Below are 12,436 nucleotides of genomic sequence, written 5' to 3' on the forward strand. Positions count from 1 at the left end.
TTTAGGAACAAAATAGGAATATCTAGCAATAGTATGGACATAATGCTTCATGTAGGCAGTAAATTGTTAATGGTGCAGGAGAGAAGTTTTTGGTAAATATTTCTGTTCTGCATTTTACAAAAAGCAGGATGGTATACATTTATGAAAATATATAAATATTTCAGTAGTGTGAAAAAATACTTTCCAGTCTAGTCCAGCCCCTGTGTTCAAGACAGGATCTTCCCTGACTAAATCATCCCAGCCAAGTCTCTGTCCAACATTCGAGAATTTCCAGGGATGGAGATTTCACAGCTCTCAGTACCTGTTTTGATGTTTGACCACTCTAATAGTCAGAAAGTTCCTCCTTTTTTCCAACCTAAATTTCCTTCACTGCATGCAGTTCAGGGCTGTTGTTCCTAGTCCTGACCCCTACAGCCGCAGATAATAGTTTCTCCATCTTCTCTTTAATCATCCTTCAGGTAGGTGAAGGCTGTTATCAAATCCCCCTCAATCTTCTCTTCTCCAGACTAAATGTCCCCAGTTCTTGCAGTCTCATAAGTCTTGTTTCCCAGGCCACAAATCATTTTTGCCACTTCTGGACTTTGTCCAATCTGTCTGTATCTTTTTTGGAGCATGGGACCTAAAGCTGGACCCAGTACACCAGGTAAGCCCTTGCCAGTCCTGAATGGAAGAATCCCTTCCTTTGACATGCAAGTGACAGTGCTGCTAATACAACACGGAATGATGGGTTAGATAACATCTCTTAGAATAAGCATTTAAAAAGGTCAAAATAACTTGCACCCAGGGGGCACATCTTCATGTGTGAGTTCGCTGCAGCAAAAATAGCACATATTTGTGCCACTGCTTTTAGTGGCTATGCATGCCCCAGCTCATGGGGTTTGGTGTGGGGCAAAATGCCCCGCTTCAGGGAAATGGCTGTTTCCCCACTCCTCCCAGCTCCTGGTGTGCTGGAGAGGAGCCAGGGGACACCTAAAGCAGTTGAGACATTGCCTGGTAGCCAGAGCATCTCCCTGGAGGACCCAGCTTCCAGTTGTGCCACTTTTTTTTGCAGTGTTTTTTTTTTGTTTGTTTGTTTTAATACTGAGAATTCCCAGTATCAAATTTGCAGCGTGGCAAAGAGTTGCACATGCACTCAAACCTGTTTGAGGCACCACAAACCACACGTGTGCTCATCTGGACACCCCCTGAGGTACTAAAAGAGTTGGCCAAGGCCATCTCTGGCCTACAGATGTCCCTAAGCTTGGAATAGTGGGGAAATGACACGTGAGAAGAAGACTTAAAGTAGTATTTATTTAAAATGGGCAAGTGGGATAACCCAGGTCATTATATGGCATCATAATCTGACACCAGTGATGAATAAAATGATAAATGCAGGATAAAATTAAACAACTAGTCTTTAATCTTTGTTAACTAATGTCACTCAGCATGGCTTTAGGGAAAATAGGTCTTATCAGATTCAACTTCATTGTTTAATATTACATGTTTGTTTGACAAAAATAATTAGTTCTTATATACTTAGTACTGCATAGTAATCTCATGTAAAAATAGCAGCATCTGTTATCAAAACGCAAATTACGTGTATTCAAAAATCCAAATAACTGTTTGAGAATCATAATAGAGACACTCCCACTCTAACTGGGGTTCTGTAAGGCTTGGTAATAGGCCACAGCATTTAACATTTTCATAATTGTTGTAGATGTAAATAACCACTGCTTAAAAACAAAAATTAAAAACGGAGATTGGCAGAATGATATTAAGGGGGACATTGTACTCATACAGAGTAATCTAGAGTGTTTGAACATAATGCTCTTCAGTACAGCTGAATGCATAGTTATATCCAGGAATAAGGAATGCTACAGTTAAAAATGGGAGTGTAACCTACACAGCAGTGACTGAAAAGGTTTTCTGGTATAACGAGTTCCCTTTGTGATGCTGTAGGATTTAGGGGTTAAGACAAATGTTTGCTGTATAAATGGGAGCAGAGAGATAAAGTCCTTTAGAGAGGTAAGGTTGTTTTTTTCCCCTCAAAATCCCCTCTATGCTGTATCCTTTTTTTTTTTTTTTTTTTTTGAGCCAGGATATGCAGAACTGAAAGTACTATTCCAGGTATGGAATATTACTAATTGCTATAAAATGACGGTACAACACTTTTCCAATCCCCCCCTCCTTTTTGTAATAAAATCTAGTAACACTTTTTTTTAGTAACACAGATACTGAGATAAGGTTTTGATTGAGCTGTCCAAAAGGAGGTTGTGTCTCTTTCCTTTTTGCAATAATGTGTATTAGAAGTTCACATCTTTCCACTGTTCATTACTTTATATTTGTTAGCAGTAATTTTGTGTGCAGTATTGCAGTCTACTCACCTGGCTTCTTTAGTGTTGAATTCAATTATCACCATTGGAAGCAGTGTTATTTCCTGTGCACTTGCAAACTTTCAGCCATCTGTAACTTTCAGCTATCTGTAATCAGTCACATAAAGCCACATCATGGTATATTTTTACTTTTTTGAAGTAGTCTTGTTATCTTTGTAGAGAAAATAAATAGTATAGAAATAATGCAAACTACACACAGCACGTATGTTACATACAGTTGGTTAAAAGTATGCAGTTTCTCTGGGAATTTTTACAATAACTATTTTTTGTAACTTAATCCATCATACACAGTGCAGTTCTCTATGCCAGCAATCCTCTTTGTCTAGGTAGACATATTTTCATTAAGCAGTATTCTTGTAAGCTTGTGTTTGGAGTACTTAATTTCTAGTACTAAAGTCATCCATTTTTTAGTTAATTTATGAACAATTGTCTTAAATAACAGTGTAGATCACAGTTGTGGAGCTTTGCAGTCATGTATAATTCAGATTATAAAGATTGTAAATAATCTCTCATATTTTACGTGTTAAATTTTCACTTTGTGACCTGGGTAATATTGGTAAACTGAAGTTTGATTTCCCTCCATTTTTTCTACCCTCTTGCCTATTAAAATAAAATCCCTACTTGCTAACATTTATATTGGAAATAAGTGAACTGAATAAAACACAGATGGCATGGTTTTTATATGCTTTAATTTTCTTTAGTTCTCTCATTTACAAAGAAGAAGTGTGATCCTTGCTTACTGTTTCTTGAACACACTGGGTTTTTTAAGTGTGCAAGGAAAACAAAATTGCTTTCTGGGAGCAATGCATGTGATTGACTATAAATTTGTCAATTAATGCAACCGAGATTGGAAATAGAATCATAGAATCAATGAGTGGGAAGGGACCTAGACAGATCATGTAGTCTGACCCCCTGCCATGGGCAGGAAGGAGCACTGGGGGTGGTAGGGGTCATAAGACCCCAGCCAGGTAGCTAGTTGCTGGTTAGCAGGAGGTACATGACATACAGTGGTGCCACTTGGCAGATCTTTTTGCTTTCCAATTTCTAATTCTTTGCTACAATGTGGCATGTGTTTTCAGTATTGTAATGGTTTTCTGGCATTTTTCAGAAAGAAATGCAAGGCTGTTTTAAGCCCAAGCCATAATTATTCTTTGGATAATAACACGTGTAGTAGTAACAACAAGAAACACAGAAATAGGATTTTTTGGTTTTCTTCTGTTATGTGTGAATGGTCAACTGAAACTTCAGTTCAGTCTTTTTGTGATTTGCTCAAGTATTTATTGATTTTTTGAAAATTCTGAGTCAATGTTTTCTTGTTTTTGTGCAGTCTCACACAATTCTACTTGTTCAGCCTACCAAGAGGCCAGAAGGCAGAACATATGCTGATTATGAATCGGTGAATGAGTGCATGGAAGGTAGGTGTCATTACTTCTGCGATAAAGTTGATCTCCTTTCTTGTTAAGGAAAGTTGTTTCCATGTGTTTTCTAAACTCACTAACTGAAAGAATGAGCAAAAATGCATTTTTAATGCAAAAAACATATAGAAATAGCATTACAAAAATGGAAAGTTCATTACAAGGATCACATTCAGTTCAAGCAACGTTTATTTCAGAATGGCTCCAAATTACATTTGCTGCTTCTGTTTAGTCAGGGTCCTATTTTGATTTCATTATATTCCCAAGTCGTGCAATGAGAGGAGTGCCGTGCTAGGGTAGAACAACATTTCAGTGCAGGATCAGGGCCTAATTTTGTAAAGAACTACTTTTTTCTGTTAGCCCTGCAAAGTAAATACTGCTGAAAACCATAATGTAGATATTTTTTCCCTTTATATCGGGAACTAAATAAGGCTCAGCTGCAGCTCCCTTGTTTATGTAACGAATGATCCAGAAAGAACCTAGTTCAACTTACACACTCATACCGCAAAAGTTTGCAGCTGTGATAAGGGGAAGGAAATATTATTTCTTATAAATGGATATGAATTGATGTGAATGTATTGCTGGCCTTTGAGAAGTGCTGAACATCCTGATCACCAGGGATCCACGTTTGCTGTAGAAAAACACGGATTTTATCCTTTAAAAGAGTAAAACACAGGAAACTGTGGGTTTCCACTTGCAGACTGCAGAGTTCTAGCTGGCTGGTGGGGAGGGCTGGACAGGAGGGAGGCAGTCACAGGGAGTGCCATGCACGTGCACGCACATGCATGTGGCAGCCAGGCAGCATAGTGGGGAGCAGCTCCCACAGCTCCCCACTGGTAAATCTATGGGGGGATGGATTATAGGAAAGGGGCACATGACTACCCCCCCCCTCCCCCCCCCAAGATTTGTGCACCCACAGTGGACACAGGGCTGCAGCCTGGTTGGAACAGTACAGGCAGGAGCCAATTCCGCAGCCCAGCAGGCAGGACCCAGCATGGGGAGGGTAGAGCAGGATGGCAAGACTTGCTGCTGCTGCCACTGCCAGGATCAACGTGCCAGCTGCACCATCAGCAGTGCAAGGAGTAACTGGGGGGTTGGCGGGGGGGGTGCACGCACTCTGCTGCCCTCACCTCCTCCTGCTAACAGCTGCTTGTGTGCCTGGCTACGGCTCTACATTACTGTCATGGCCCAGCTGCTGTTCCACTCAGGCTGTGGCTGTACCTGAGGGAGTGGGGAGAAGGGCAGCATGGGGGGCCTGAGGGGAGCAGCGGTGGCTGGGCCATGGCAGTGTGAGCAGCTGGCAGTGAAAGGAATGAAGGCAGTATGTCTGTCCTATTCACCTCCCCTCCCAGTCCATTGCTCCTGGCAGTGATTGGGAGTGCAGTGGGGTGGCGAGACTTGTTGCCATGCCAGGTCCTACCTGTACCAGTCTGCCTGGGCTGCAGCTCGGTGCCCACTGGGCACAAAAGTCTGGGGGGAGGAAGAAGGGAGGGTCACATGTCCCTCTGTGGGCCCCTTCCTCCCCTGATGCGTCATCGCCTATGGTCAGGCACCTCCCCTGCTCCACATACTTCGGGACAGGGGCCTGGGAGTCAGGGTCTGTGGTTTGGGAGTGAAGGTCACTGGCAGGTACAGGACTATGGCTTGGGAGTGAGGGGCACTGGCATAGCAGGGCTGCTCAGATCCACAAATCAGTAAGGGGGACAGCTGCAGGTAGACCCATGTCCTGGGGAGCAAAGAGGTCAGGAGAAGCCCTGATTTTTGTATGATAACAAAACCAAAATCAAATGCTGAAATATATAGGTATTTAGAATTTATTTTATTATAATGATTGAGGCACTGGTAGGCTTCCAAATTGCTTTAAATTTGTAAATATATTGATAAAACATTGTGTTCAACTGGGGGGGGGGGGGTCAAATTGCCCATGTCCCCCACTTCCCCCCCCTCTGTCTGGCCTCCTTTCCCCCACCCCCTGGGTCCAGCCCTGCTCCACCTCTCTCCCTGCTGCTCCAGCTCTGGCCCCAGTCTGCCCCTGCACACGGGGGCAACAGTGAGGAGCACAACCCCATACTGCTGCCTGCACGTGTAAGGGAAGTGTCTCCAGGGCAGCGCAAAGCACCACAGGGGCAAGCAGCTTTTCCCACTGTGCCCTGCTGCGCCGTGTACACTGTGCTGCAGAGAGGCCCCAAGGGAGGGCAGCAAGGCAGGGAACATGAGTTTGCAGCATGAACCCACCCTGCCTCTGCCTCTTTCCACACAGATCTGGTGAGTGCAGGTTTCCCCTGCCCCCTGGGAGTGTGCACTGCCCCCGGGAGCCGGCCCTGCCCAAGCCTGCAGCAGAGGGGAGCCAGCTTTGTCCTCCTCCTGCAGCAGCTGCCTTCTGACAGGCAGGAGGCTGCAGACCTGGGTCCCTGGCTCCATAGCACTGGCAGCTGGGGGCCCCCTCTGGCAGGGTAGGGGGTGAGGGGCAAGGGTCACAAGCAGGGCCAGGGGGCTGTGGGGTGTGTGAGGGGCACTAGTAGAGCTGGGGAGTTGTTGTAGGGAGTCTAACTTTAATTAAGGATTTGGGAGGTTTTATCAGAGAACTTGTGATTTTTTTTTTTTAAATCGGGGAAAACCAGGATCCCTGGCTATTATTTACAATCTCCTAAGCTGTAGCCAACTAAGTTAACTTTTCAGCGAGTGTCGCATCATATACATTCATAATGTTCATAAGTCTTTCCTGATACGGCAATTCTTTACCCCAAAAGAGAAACAGTAAAGCTCTTTTTTCCAAGTTTTCTTTGTTGCTTAAAGGCACTCTAAAATTACTTTGAAATTAATAGTTCATTGTTTTACAAGGTGGGATCACCACATTTTCAGCTCTTTTTTTGTATCTGATCTCTTTACATTTGGCAAAGAGTGACTTCTCTGCTCAGAAATCAATAGCTCCATGTGACAGCATATACTGCCTGATACTTTAACATGTGTACAACTCTGCCTGGGCTTTGTCAACTAATTGCTGCTTTAGAGCCAAGTTTATTTTTTTTGGTTTTTGGCTTTTTTTAAAAACTAGTTAGTGATTAGAATTTACAGATCTACTTTATAGTTTTACAGAATTAGGCTTTTCAGTCTAGATCATAAGTTAGTTCTCAACCAGTGCTTCCTTGAGGTATGATGCCTAAATAATATGTAAAAATGAGATGACTCATTTATTATACCTGTTTATTGTACGCATAGATAGAACAAGCGCTAATACTGAAGCACGCTGCCTCCGAATAAACAGTGACATCTCATTCTATTGCAGCTGCACATTTTTGTTCCAAGTCTGCCCCTCTACTTCATTACTGCTTGTAACTTCAATACATGAAAGATTTTTGTGGCAAGCTAAAGATCTATTAATATCTTTATCTGTGATGCTGAGGATTTTCACATCTCTTTAGGGGTCTGTAAAATGTATGAAGAGCATCTGAAGAGAATGAATCCCAACAGCCCATCTATTACATATGACATCAGCCAATTGTTTGACTTCATTGATGATCTGGCAGACCTCAGCTGTCTTGTGTAAGTACAGTCCTTTTTATATGGAAGGTAGTTCTTCAAACACCTATTTTGCTTTGGCAGTAGTGATATTGTTTTTCTCCCAGTATTGGAAAAGCAGGAGACTGAAAAGTAACAAGAAATTAATTGCAAGTTTGTTTACAAAATGTACGTTTCCAATATTTTTCTTCCTATTGCTTTTGATTGCCTCTTCTGTTCTTAGTGCCGTCTGATGTTGGTCAAAAATGTGTAAAGCTTCCATGTAAAGTCGCTGATGTCATTCTGTTGAGCCTTTCAGTGACTGCTAGCAGGGCAGCCTAAAACTAAGTTTCTAGGATGGATTACATTGGAACAAAGCATTTGTCTGAAAAAAGGAAACACATGCAACTTAGTGTCAACATCCCTTAAGATTTTTAAACACAAAGGGTTTAACAGTTCAAGTCCTTACACTCAAATGGTTAAATATTATTTGCAGATTCACTTAAAACTAGTTAGGATCAATCCACGAGCTACTTAAATGAAAAATTGCAAGAAAGCCGTGTCTGTGCTGGAGTTCTGAAGTATTTAAAAAGCTTATTCAGCATAATTTGATTTTCAGGAATCCACAGCACTGGTATATTTTACTGAACTGAGGAATATTATTGGCAACACAGCAGGAACCTACAGGTTGCACCTGATCTTTTTTTTTTTAAGTTGAGCTTGTTACAGCTGTTTCTTTGATCAAGATGAAGCATTACAGAATAGGCTAGGGTTTAAGATACTGAAGTTTTTCCTTGGAAGTTGTCCTAAATTGGTTGGGTGTTTTTGAAAATCTCACCTGTCATCTCTAGTATTTTCATGCGTTAAGGATGAGGGCAGCCAAAAATGATACTGTATACTATGTAAGGGCTTCCTGGTCCTGAATACGGGGTTAAAAGAAACTAGTTTCCCTTACTCATCTATATGAGAACATTGTTATTCCTATCACTTAACAAGTCCTAATGGTCTTGACATAAATATACAGGTAATGGTTTTGTCTTGTCAAATATACAGCTAAATGAAACTTGTAACTTTTTTTTGTTGCATCAGCAGAGATGGATGTCAGCACATTTTTTTTTAAATAAACACTAGAAGTTATGTGCAACAACTGTCAAAATAGTGGACTCCTGCTATGCTATCCACAGGAAACTACAGGGTGTAATGTGTGTTGAAATCTGCAGCTTTTCTATACAAACTGGTCTAGCAACACAAAAGCTGTTATAAAAAGTGACTGACTTTTTCATACAGTGAGGACTGACTAGGGCTGCCTACTAATATCAGAAGAGAGATCAAACAGGAAACCAACAGCATCTACCTACTTTGGTTTCCTTATCTCTTTAGATTGAGTAATACATGGAATTCTAAAGTACTCATGAAGGTATAACTTGGTATTATAGTTTCTATAAATTTATCATGTCCTCAGGTGTGCTGTCTGTCTGTCTCTCCCTCCCCCCTACTTAACCCCAGACATAAATCAGCATTGGGCTGAAGCAAAGTTAACAAGCCATGCCATGTTTTATTTTCCCCTCTGACAGATTGTGGATAATATCACTTTTTAAGTGGAAGTCACTGTTCTCCTTTACAGTGTAGTGTTGTTTAATCAGGAGCTTAGACCCCATACAGCCAAAGTGTATTTCTGAGCTAAGTTCTGTTATAGCTTGTAGTTTCCCCACCAGATGGCACACAAAGTGTGTAATGTGCTGTCCATGTTTTATAGCTGTGCAGCTCCCTAGGCTGCCTTATATCTGGTTTTGCATCGTAGCTTAATTACTAACTCCCAGAGATTAATTCTTTGTACTCTGAGAATTGATAAAAGCCCAGCCCTGTCTTGAACGTATCTTCTTTATTTCAATTACATAGATAATACTGAAACACTTGCTAGGTTTTAAATAAGCTTCTTTTTTTTAAGCAGATTGTCTTCTGCTTGTTCTGAAAAACCCCTAAAATGCTTTGGATTTTGAGTTAGCTTACTTTTTTAAGCTCAATTAGTGTTATTTAAGATTTAGCGCTAAGAATCACTGGCTTTTGTCACATCGGTTGGAATGAACACACAGAGATATTCTCTTCATTCTTTTGGGGTGTCTATAGCAGGCACTATGTGTTTCAACTTTAAGGATTAAAGCTTTTTATAAAGGGGACAAATTTTAGGACCATCTGTTCACAGTTGGCTAACTTGGCATATCATCTTACTGACTTGCTTTTGCTAGAAATAAAAATGGCAAGAGAACTAGAGGCAGTGTCTAAATATTTGGTTGTGTTTCTGTCAAGAGCCTTCTGGCAAGTGACAATTTCTTGGTTACTTTATACAGTAAGTGAGCCTAGAGAAATATTTTTAAGATCAGATTAATAAAGAGAGCATGAATTTGGGTAGGGGAGGGAGACATGGGAGGGGGGTCTCAGTTTGTAGTCCATTTTATTTTTTGTTGAGTGCTTATTTTTGGAACTTGACTTCAGACTTATTTGCTGTCTATCCTTACTGAAGCTGCTTCCATATTTTGGCTCTGATTCCTTGTTAAGGAAAGTCAAAGAAAACAAAGACCATACATTTCAGAAGTGGATGGAAGAACCCTTTGTAAAAAATACTTGTTTTTTTAAAGCACAGAATAGAATATATCTGTAAACTTAAATTAAAAATACTCGCTTAACATATTTTAAAAATTAGTGCTTGGCCCACAAAGACTTAACTTCAAACAAGAGTAAGACATCATGATTTTTTTAAGTTAAAAAGAACCTGATTACGATTATTAATTTTTGTGAGCATTCAGACCTTTTCTAAATGCTGTGTTTGTTCACTTTCCATTACTGTGGGTAGGGAGAGAGTAGTTTCATTTTAAATGTAAGAGAGAATGGGACTTAAGCTTTTGGAACACTTGGCTTCTATTCTAGATTCTTGCTAATGCGCTGAGTGCCTTGACCTAGTGTTGCTTTGATTATTAAGGGATATACTCTGCTCCCAGTGCCAGAATACCATAATCTGGCTTTGGTTACCTCAGTAAAAATAATGCCTGATTTTATAGACAGTCTTGCAGACTTGTTAAGGCCAACGATTCTCCTCTGATGAATTATAATATAGAAGGTCAAACTGATATTGGATTCACTTTTTTTCTTCTCCCTAGGTACCGTGCTGACACTCAGACATATCAACCCTACAATAAAGACTGGATAAAGGAGAAGATCTACGTCCTTCTCCGCAGGCAGGCCCAACAAGCCAGCAAATAATGGGGTGCCTTTGTTGCAGGGTTTGGGGTGGGGGGTTTGGACAACAGGTGTGTACAGCGTAGTAATGGGAGTTTTGTATTATAGTCATCCTGTTGCCATCTTGTTAAAACTCTAGCCAAGACTGAATACATCATTAGAGATTCAAGGGTTTTCTTCAGTTTGAGACCTTTTCTCAGTGTAAATGAAGAAAGAAGTGTGACACCTTTAGCAGAGATTTCACTTAGTTACTCTCTGGTTAGCTAATGATTCTACTTTGTTTAAACCTCTAGGGCTGTTGATACCTGCTTCACACATTGACTGTATGTGCCCTTCTCTGGCGTTTCCAACATTATTGGTTACATCCTCGAGAAAGAGTCTTAGTAGAATATGAAATAAATATTCTTTAGTTAAATCTTGTGTTAGTAGTGAATTTCCTGTATCAACACAGCAGCCCTTTACAAAATAAATAATGTAAGTCCCTACTCACAGAACAGATATTGGAAAGAGTACATGGACTGAACTGTAACAGTCCTTCTATTGGATAGCATATTGCTTTATGCTACAAAAACAACTTCTGAAGCACAGCAACACAAAGGGGGAAAATCAAGGTGATTCTCAAGTGTGCTTGAGGCTCCAAGCTACCCAGGTTTTATGCCCACACCTGATGCAAATGTTTAATTTTACACTTCACAGGTGGCATGGCTTTGCATTTAAGGATTCCAAAATTTTCCTTTGGGAGTAGGTAGGCTGGTGAAAGTGCTGATTTTAAAATCAGACTTAAACTTTTTTTTTTTTTAAATAAACCTCTTTGGCCTTTTAATATTGGTTGTCATAGCCTCAAACGGTACATTTGGCACCTAAACTTTAAAGGATATCCGATCCTTTAAGTTGCTGGCTAAGTAAAGTTTGCTGAGGTGCTTAACTAGTGTTGTTGGGTTTTATTTTTTCTTTTTATGGCAGTGGTTCCTTCTGCAGGTATGTATGTACAGAACATTTTCTTTTCAGTTTGTTTAACAAATATAAATTCTGTGATTGCTTTTCTCAAAGTTAAAGCAGGAAACTTGTTTTCCCTTTCTGTATATAAATAAAAACTAGATGTGAGGATTAAAGCTACTTCAAAACAGTAAAGGACTTGGTGACAAGAGACAACCAGTTCAGTTCACTAGCTGCAGCTAATGGTTCCTGTTTACCACCGTTAGTTTTAAAATGTAAAACATGTTTTGACAAGGTTTTTCTTGTGTCCAATGCATTTTGAGGTAGTTTTAATAAATGTGTAATTACTTTAATATTAAAAATTCAATTTCCATCTCAACACAAAAGTTACAAGTAAAAATAATCCTTTCCTTCATAAGATAATTACTTGCCATTTCCTAACCCAATTGAGAGAAAAAAAACATTAAAGACTAAGTATATGCATATTTAGCTTGTTCTCCTGGGTGGGGGGGGAATAATTCTTAGATTGGGATAATATCATCCTTTTAAGTTTTCCTCAAAAAGGTAACTAAATTATGTGCACAGTGGATACGTCTACATGTGTATTAATGCACAGTGGTTACTGCACGTTTAGTTTAGTACCTGTAATAACAGGTACTAAACTAAATGCACAGGTGCATGTTTTAGGTGATGCTAGTACACAGTAGACTAATTCTACTGCTCATTAGCACAGGTTTTACTCTCTATGCTAATACACAATAGAATTAGTCTACTGTGCTTGAAGCATCTTAGTTTCATAGTTTCTAGGGTCAGAAGGGACCTGAGCAGATCATCTAGTCCAACCCCCTGCCATGGCAGGAAACAGTACTGGGGTCAAATGACCCCAGTAAGGTGGTCATCCAACCTCATCTTAAAAACCCCCAGGGTGGGAGCCTGCACCACCTCCCTTGGAAGCTGGTTCCAGACCCTAGCCGCCCTGAC

At 40.5% G+C, this 12,436-nt stretch overlaps 1 protein-coding gene across 1 annotated transcript in view; it reads left to right on the plus strand.

Moving 5' to 3' along the window:
• The window catches only part of ERH (enhancer of rudimentary homolog (Drosophila)), an 18,588-nt gene extending 6,780 nt beyond the window's left edge, over positions 1 to 11,808 (plus strand). The window contains exons 2-4 of the mRNA XM_019519159.1: positions 3,700 to 3,787; positions 7,210 to 7,330; positions 10,441 to 11,808. Of these exons, the coding sequence (XP_019374704.1) occupies positions 3,700 to 3,787; positions 7,210 to 7,330; positions 10,441 to 10,543 (312 nt within the window). The 3' untranslated portion in view covers positions 10,544 to 11,808. The remainder of the gene's footprint in view (positions 1 to 3,699; positions 3,788 to 7,209; positions 7,331 to 10,440) is intronic.
• Positions 11,809 to 12,436: the final 628 nt, after the last annotated feature.

The sequence above is a fragment of the Gavialis gangeticus genome, unplaced genomic scaffold (assembly GCF_001723915.1).
Source record: "Gavialis gangeticus isolate Ggan-Ray unplaced genomic scaffold, GavGan_comp1, whole genome shotgun sequence".
Classification (NCBI taxonomy): domain Eukaryota; kingdom Metazoa; phylum Chordata; order Crocodylia; family Gavialidae; genus Gavialis; species Gavialis gangeticus.